This window comes from Oxyura jamaicensis, chromosome 14 (genome assembly GCF_011077185.1).
Source record: "Oxyura jamaicensis isolate SHBP4307 breed ruddy duck chromosome 14, BPBGC_Ojam_1.0, whole genome shotgun sequence".
Taxonomy (NCBI): Eukaryota; Metazoa; Chordata; class Aves; order Anseriformes; family Anatidae; genus Oxyura; species Oxyura jamaicensis.
Genome location: NC_048906.1, coordinates 4,841,759 through 4,850,677, shown reverse-complemented (window position 1 = coordinate 4,850,677; position 8,919 = coordinate 4,841,759). Strand labels below are relative to the sequence as shown.

Here is an 8,919-nt window from a genome sequence, read left to right as displayed (position 1 = left end):
CTGACACTAATGCTTCGATTTCTGTAGTAAAGGACGCTCACACTTTTGTTCTTTCCATTCCCCAACAGCTACGAGAATTCATGGACCTATTCCCTCCTGTCCTTAGCCTGTGGATGTACCAGAGGTAATCAGAGGATGTATGAGAGGCAATAAAAATTCAGGCAGGTTTATGAACTAGGGAAAGAATGTGAATCAATAAATAGGAACAGTGGTTTTATATTGTTTATTTTTAAAACATGAAACCCAAGCTGAATAGAAACCACAGAAATTACATTTTTTTCTTTTTTTTTTTTTTTTTTTTTTTTTTTAGTATTTGCAAACCAAAAAGTTACAGTAAAAAATAGCTACATTACAATCAATAGAACTACAGAATTAAAAGTAAAGATACAAAAATGGGCTCAATCCTCTTTAACCCTCACAATTTAAAAACATTTTGGGTAAGTGCAGGAACTCTTCAAAGAAACTAGCAGGTTCAAAGTTTAAAAAAAAAATTATATATATTTATATATTATATATGTATATAAAGTGGTATGATATACAACCATTATGGTTAAGAAAAAAAAAAAAAAAAAAAAAAAAAACAGAAAAGTTACAAAAAGGCCAGGTACATGTTCACCATTAGGTTTCTGTGCACAGTGTCCAAGAAAAAAACAAAATAAAACAAAAAAAAACTTCCCTCTGAATGACGTGGATGAAACTCATGGGGCCTCCCGTTAACAAGGGACCTGAGGCACACGACATGGCAGCTGGGCACCCGGCCCCAGCGCAGAGGACGATGAAAGAAATGAAGCTTTTCTGGGAGCCCAGTGCCCTCCTGCACAGAGGCCACTGGAGAAGTCTTCGTGGGAGATTAGAGGAGGAAGAGGAAGGAAGGAGTTTGGAATTGCATAGTGAGGAGCAATGTGGTATCAAATACGCAGAGCACCTAGAGCTTCATGCTACAGTTATCCTCTTTAGGAAAGGAGTATTATGAACTTTCTGGTTGAACATCAATTTATGTTCCACTTTGTTCACGCACGCAGCCACAGGGGCTGGGTGTGCACCTGGCAGCTCGGGGCCACCGGCGACCCATCCCTTCTCTCTCCCAGCTGGGCAACACACTCACCATCACAGCTTGGCAGGAGATCCCACTGTTCCCCCCAAAAGCACAGACTGCTTGTTAGCCATCTAGGAACTGCTACCAAAGCATCCCACGCTTCTGCTGGGCCTCCTGGAAGGACTAGAAACCATCCATCGCACGCACACAGATCACCTCTGGAAAATGAGAGTAGTTGGCGACGAAAGAAGCCACCTGGCCAAAGGTACAGATTAAGTCTGGTCGGGTCCCCCTCTCTCAAGGTGTTAGATCTACTCCTTAGTATCTGCCTGGAGGGCTTCTCCCCTCCCACCCGGAGACGTTCAGTGAGTTACTAACAGATTTGTTTGCCAGGGGAAGACCCTGGCTTGGTCCCTATGTAGGAAGTACTTCAAAGACCCTTCCCTACCTAAGGAGAAACCCACCCACCTAATCTGCACCTCAATCAGGTGGGGTGGCTCTAAGCAACAAGCCAAGACACTGCTCTCTTCTTCAAAGGGCTCAGCATGCAATTTCAGCTGCTGCTGGAAGGCGGGACCAGAAGTTAACGTGGGTTTATCCACACGGGTATCTGTACCTTGCTCGCACGGGTATCCATGCGATCCTGCCTGCTATCACCCTGTAGTACCAAGAGCTCTCACGAGCGATGGCTAGGCAGCCCCCCAAGAAGCTGTTTACTCTCAGAAAGGCCAAGCTTTTAATGTGAACACTACATAGTTTTTAGGGAACTGCTATAGAAATCCTGACTTGGGATCACTGAAATCCCCATGTCCTCCTCAAAGCACTCAAATGGACATCCTTGCATCTTGGCTGAGATGACTGTACACGGAAAATTAACACCTATCAAATGGAGAAAACTTAAAAAGGACAGGAGGGGAAGGGAGCACTCCATCCTTCACATTTGGGTACATGGATGCACGCTAAAAATCTTAGCTTGAACCCTTTTATCAGCACATAAAATGAACTCAGTTTAATAGTACATACAGGATACAAACACTACAGTTATATTCCCAAGACAGCACAAGAAATTCACAGCCAAGTCTTGATTTGATTTCCTTTACAATTACAATGCAGTCTTGAACACTGGACGCAAGAGTCCAACATGCTATTTACATTTCACATTGTGGAGATGTTCGTGTGCTTGGAAGAGTTCTCAGTTCCAAAAGAAAAAGTCATTCACACATGATGATGCAGTGGAAATAAACCAAGCCAACCAGACAAGCCAATGACCACATTTGTGCTTCTGAAAAAGTAACATGAAGTGTCTTCACCGATGCAGTCACCTTCAACCGGACAAGCCGCCTTCCCTGTTGCAGTCAGCGAGGCGTCCAGAGGCCAATCTCAGCTCCCCTGACTCCTGGACCCTTTTGTTAGCGACCAGTGACATGATTCATGTTCTGATAAGGTCAGCTGGGACATGCCAAGCGATACAGCCTTGGCGCTTTGTCACATTAAGAACAAAGACACACAATGGAAGAGAGAGAGGTCTCTACAGCTTTCCCCCCTACAGCCCGAAGAGCTTGGACTCCCTCAACCATGAATGCCATCCAGAACAGATGAGTCTTCGCCAGATAGCACCTGCTGTTCACCCGAGAGGGAGGCACAGAGTCTGGGAGATCTTGGCTTTTCAAAGTCCACTCCTCAGACAAAGTGTGACCATATGGATGAGACTGATTACGTCGCAGCCATAAGAATAGGCAAAGGCCATCTGTTCTTCAGCAGATCCACTCAGACCAGCCTGCAGAAATGCCACACTGTCGCTCAAGGTTCCAGTAGAAAAAAAAAAAAAAAAAAAGGAAAAAGAAAGTACTAACAACAATAATAAAACAAAACCAAACCGTTTGTCTGTGTTTCCTATCCAGCGCTCTGCACAGCATGCAGCGGGGCAGCAGAGTTCCAGGATGCTTTACAAAAGTGCAATATCCATGTCAAGTAAAGGAAGTGCTGGCTGGACAAAAGTACACAGCTCACACTGCAGTCTTGTTATGCTGGCCTCCAGAGAGCAAAACGTCATCTCCATAACATTCTTTCCAGTTATATTTCGAAGTCACAGAGCACATATCTCCACATCTGTGCCTTGCTGCAAGCCCCAACATTGTCAGAAGCTGTTCTGGGTGTTACGAGTGACTACGCCAAGCCTTGGAAGGAAGCAGGATAAGGTGGCTGCTGCGTTAGGTGCTGCAAACAGGAGGCACAGGCTCCCCATGCCCCTGCTGGCACAGACAACGCCCCTGTGGCAATTTGGATCCAACCCCTCCCAAAATGCAATCACATCCATATGCAGGATGCTTTCTGTATACAGCAATGTCAGTATACAGAAGCACCTGTCCTCACAGGGTTCCCCACACCCTCCAGCCTCCAAAACGCTTGCCTTCATGGAGCAGGATCAGGCCACAGATTTTAGGGCAACTCCCCTACAAATGACAGCCAAAGTAGCAATCTGGGCACACCCTTGCAGGGACAGATGACGGCAAAACGATTTGTTCTTAGTAAGCATTATATGGCTCTTGCTTCTTTCTTCAAAGCGAGGGGAAGGTTCAGTCCCCCCCTGGATAGCAGTTGCATACTTTGGGCTCTGCAAGCTAACCGTGCCACGTGCTTGCACGCCTGGGGTCTTCTGGTAGGCTTTAAGACAGGGTGGAATACCTGGTGCTCGAGAGCCACAGAAATCCCTCCATACAACCTGCGGCTATGTTTCCCTGCCCTTGTTATTTGATAACACCGAGGTATGTTTCAGTGTGAAGCCCATCAAACGTGTCTGAAAGGCCTACTCAGTCCTGAGCAAGAAAATCCTGCTTCCACAGATTTACGGTGAAGTGTGAAGTTTTCTCCCAAACCTTCTCTTCCTGGTTGCGCGGTGCCTTGTCTTCTTCCCTTTCTCCCTCACTCCTTTGAATGGTACAAGCTGGCCTACAGCTTTTTGTTCTGTTAGTGGTTTATCTTCTTAAGAGGAGCTCAAAGTTCGCTTTCCACAGAGCTGGTATCCTTTGAGAGCAAACACCATCATTGCGAGGAGCAATCCTTACCTCACTGCAAGAAGGCAACTGACTTGAGTAAAGGCAGATTGGTAGATTTTGCGCCCCGTACAGCAAACGTGGGGTAAAGGGACACCAAGCCTGAACATCACCAACGTGAAGATTAACTGCCTCTGCCAATGGCCCAACTCCAGTCTGAGGGATATTTCCCACTTTATTTCTTCTGCCAGTTATTTAATATCATGCTCAGCAGCCACACTGAGATGCTGCTGCTCAGAGGTTAAAAAACAAAAACAAAAAAAAAATCAACAGAAGAAGGAACATCATAGTTTCCCTACTGAAAGGCCAGTACTCTACAGTACTACTAGCTGCCCAAGAGGCAGCCTGCTCTTCCAGTAGGAAGTGGTCAGTGCCCTTTGGAGCACTGCTCTTCAGTGGAAAGTACAGCACCAATGGAGGATGTTGCCCTTTGCAGGCACCCAGCTGCCCCTTTGCAAGCCTTGATCTAGCTCATGCCTAGAAAAATGCCTACATGTGCCTGAATATAGTCAGATAGTGGTTAGCAATGTGCCTTGAAAAACAAAAACAATTAGAAAAAAAATATGTTCTGACAGTCACAACGTTCTCCAAATGCCCAAATGATGGCATTTGTGTTTCTGATTCTGGAGCACAGAAGAAGATATACTGAGGATTTTGTGAGTTTGTTAGGATTGAGGCTCCAAAAAAACTTCCTTCAGTGCCAGTTCAGCAACCCTGTGCTGTAAACTGTGATTAAAAAAAAAAAAAAGGAATAAAAAAAAAAGAAAAATAAAGTCCACCAGAGTTCACAGGTCACTCCTGCAGGGAGTTTGCATTTTCTATAAACCCATTGGTGCTTGCAGTCCCTCTTGCTTTTGCAAGCTGACTGTCCCATAAGACCTAATATCAGAGAGCTGAAACTCTTTAAGTGCAAAAAACAAAAACAAAACAAAACAACAACAACAACAAAAAAGCACAAAAATAAAACCATAAAGTCTTACAAGTCTTTTCCTGGAAAAGTTTGGCACCAAGTGGGTGGTGGCTGGCTCCTGTTTGTTCTGTGTGTCGGCCTCATAAAAGCAGCACCGAGAATGCCATCTGCAAGTACCTGGGTTTCCCTGGTGGAGCAGAGAGGTCAGATTCAGAGCAATGGACCGGGTACTTAGGTGGTGCTGTGACCCCCTGCTCCTCCTGGAGAATTCACATGCTAGATATAGTGGGAAAGAAAACAGCGCTTTCTTAATTGATTTTTTTTAAGTTACCATGCTAGTGGAGTGGTTTTCTCTAGAAAAGAGCCACAGGCTCACAGATTACAGTGGATATACAGTGACACCAAGAGGCAGGGGTTTTCTTCCTCCCTCACACAGGGTGCTGGACCGGAGGACTCCCCCCCAGATGCTGTATTGTGCGTTGGCTCAGCTTCCCCTCATTGTTCGCTAGTCACAGACACGAAATTCTGCCTCTTCAGTGTTTGACAGACGGGGCAGCTCCGCTGATCCCACTGCAGAAGTAACAAGATCTACCACCATCTTTCACCGCATCCCTCTGAGGAACAGAAGGGGAAAAAACAGGGGCAGAAGATATTTACCAACATTTTCTACTGGGCTACTCTGTTAAAGCTGGCCCCAGGCAGCTGGAATTCAGGACGGGATGGTAATCTCTTGGTTGCTTGCCTGCACGTGCTTGCTCTCTCTTGCACATCAGGTAAAGCAAAGTGAAGGCTGAAATTCAAAAGGGGCTTCCACTCCAGTAGGCAGGTACCAGGTTGGAGGGGTGGTCTGGGCTGGAGAAACAGGAGCTGCACTGGATTTTGGGCAGAACAGCAGGATTGTTCTACGAGGACAGCACAGGGGCACAGCAGTTGGCACATTGTTTTGTCTGACTGCACATGTGGGTTTCTTGTTGTTTTGTTTTTGTTTTTTGCCTTTTTTTTTTTTTTGCTTTAGCTTTTTCATTTTAATGCACGCTGCCAGCATCTGGACGAGGTTGGTTGGTGGCGAGGTATTTGGCTCTCATGCTGGAGGTGTACTGGAGGAAGACAAGAAAAAAAAAAAAACAAAACACAAACAACAGAACAGAAAAGTCAGTCATAATGACTAATGTAAACATGGAACGACAGACTATGACCGCCTCCCAGCATAAAATGGTCTGTATTTACTGTATATCAAGGAGCTGCTGGCTTGGTCTGACAAGGAAAATTTCACAAATCATTGAGTAGCCAAGTCTGAGTAACATACTGTCAAGCCTGTTGCAAGGTTGCTGGCCAGGTCAGTGCAGATGAGCTAATGATTTAACCAAGCTCTCGATGGAGAAGGAAATCCAACAGTCATCGAGTCAAATTATGCCATATTTCACTTGGGAGAAGAGACAGAAATGGAAGTGATGCAGATGTAAAAACCCACCACATACCTTCGTCCTCAATTAGTCACGTTGCCAGAAATAAGAGGTTGAAAAGGAAATGGAAATAAAGTACTTTGCATTTTACTGCAGTGAGGGCATCAGAAGACTGCATGCGTCGCAGATGGACAGTTCGAAAGAAAAGTGTGGAAGAATGAAAAATTTATGCCTGAGAAAGAAGAGACCCCACCAGACCGGCAACAGGCTGCTATCCCACAAGATGATATTAGCTAACAATTATCAGATGGTTAATTATCCACCAGTGGCTTGGGATCCAGCCTGCAGTGGTAGACAAGACTCCAGCCTGGGGGTGAGAAAAGAAATTCACAAAGATGAGAGGTGCCTTTGGTTTGGGGGTTGTTTTCTTCTTTTTTTATTCCAAGCAAGGTAATCCAAAACAGCTCCGAGAAACTACAAGGGGAATGTATGCCATTCAGTTTTGACTACTGAGCTGAAAAGCATGCAAATCACATGCCGCAGTAAGAACAGAAGTCTTTGTCTTTTTATGCCAATGTATTCAATGCCTTCATCATGACCATGCTACTGCTTCTGGGATTCTGCTACCATGATACTAACAACCAAGCAATGAGGACAGGTATTTTTTTTCCTCTTTTTATACCAGCAAGAGCTTGAATAATTCTATAATATCCACATCTTACTTCCCAAGAGTGCTTTTCAGCATACTGACTTTTTATCACCTTTAAAATTGTACCACGTGAAATAGCCAGTTAAGCTGGCAAAGAGACAACTGAAAGGCAGTTCCCCACCAGGAGGTAGGATTTATCTTGCACACTGGGAAAGAACATTATGAGGCATCCTTAGGCTCTCAAAAGCTCAGATATTCAAAGGGGTTTTCAGAGAGTTAACGGTATTTTAATCAGTTTTCCTTCAAAGACCAAACCGGGCTGAACCTCTGCACAATAGAAGAGAGAGACTGCTCCTTTAGCAGGGCTGACCCTATTGGCACAAGATGAAGACACCTGGGGCTTATTTGCACACTCAACTTTTAGTGTCTTCCATAATTGGAAAACTTTCTGCAGAAAATGGATCTTAATATAAAACTCTGGCCCAGAAATGGCATCTATATTTAGAAGACAAAGGGTACATGTGTTCTTTCTCTTTTTAAGATGTATTTTTTGCCACTGAGAAAGAAAAAGTAGAAAATACCAAGCTGAGCCAGTTGAACTGTATATTCTATACAGTTTATGAAGTATGATTACTGTTTCAGAAATGAAGCTTAGGGCATTATTAAAACATATGGGACTAACCCAACAGGCTCAAAGAGGCTTAGAAGTCAAAGAGGTTTCTCATAGGATAAGTAGGACACATTTCAGATAGCATCATGCTGAAATTACCAGCCAAGCATCATGCTAAAAAGAGGGTCTTAGAAGGCATCTGATTGCTCATTTTCCATTCGTATTCTATATGTGAAGTGTCAGAGGAGATGAGTATGAACACAGAACTTGCAGTTGCTAAAAATTTTTAAGAAGTATTTAGAAAATAAAATCAAGGATCATGGAAGGTCATTGTGCATCTTGCTAGACAAATCATATAGATTCAGCACACAACTTGCAGCATCAACTTTCTTTAGAACATTACAAATCAAGGAAGGCCAATTGATGAACTGCATTTCAATGATGTACAAAGTACGCTCATTGTGGAGGGAGAAGTTGAAAAGAATTCACTCCTTCCTCCTCCAAGAAAAAAACACCACAGTTGTTTAAGAGACACTGAAACAAAGTAATCAGGATCACAAGATTTGGACAGTCAAGCAGAGAGCATTTTACATTCAAACATACCTGCAATCCACCACAAGGAACAAATCAAGACTCAACAGTCAGAGTTAGGGCTGATGTTCTCTCCTTAACTCAGGATTTTTGCACCTTTGAACCTTTTCCCATTACAGTTTGAACCAGTTACTCCTTCTGTTAAAGTATATTTTTAATGACCGTGAAAAGTATGGTTGAAAACTGGAAGCAGAGAGCAAACACTTCTGCACACCCCTCATAAGCAGCACAGCTCTGCAAGCATGCACTGAATCTTTTGTCACCGTGTTAGGTTCACTGTATGAATGTTTTGCTCCATATGCTGTTGGCAGACTCTCGCCCAAGTCCTTCAGTCCTCTGCTGGCAAGCAAAGGAAAGATGCTGTGAAATACACAGATCCCTACCTCTGGACAGGCCAATAGATGAAGATGTATCAGCACAAACTTGCCAGTCACATGGATATGAAATCAAAATGTATTATCCACAGTTAAAATAACTTTAGACTTCAGTTCCTTAAAAAAAAAATAAAAAAATCTAAAGAAAGACTTCTAAGCCTGAGCACAATTCAGAGCTCAGGAGGTCTTGGTCTCTGCTCTGAGATAACCTGGATACAGTGCCTGACACAGCCATAAGGTACACAGTTGCATTTAGTTTCCTTTAAAGAGGAGCTTTCATAGAAGGTTAAAGA

At 43.9% G+C, this 8,919-nt stretch overlaps 1 protein-coding gene across 3 annotated transcripts in view; it reads right to left on the bottom strand.

Annotated features, from left to right (window-relative positions):
* Positions 1–208: 208 nt before the first annotated feature.
* Positions 209–8,919, bottom strand: part of TTYH3 (tweety family member 3) — a 78,525-nt gene continuing 69,814 nt past the window's right edge. For 2 of the 3 annotated variants that reach the window (XM_035339217.1, XM_035339215.1), the window contains one exon: positions 209–6,096. In XM_035339217.1, coding sequence (XP_035195108.1) covers positions 6,081–6,096 — 16 coding nt within the window. In that variant the 3' untranslated portion in view covers positions 209–6,080. The remainder of the gene's footprint in view (positions 6,097–8,919) is intronic. The other variant, XM_035339216.1, reaches the window with a different exon arrangement.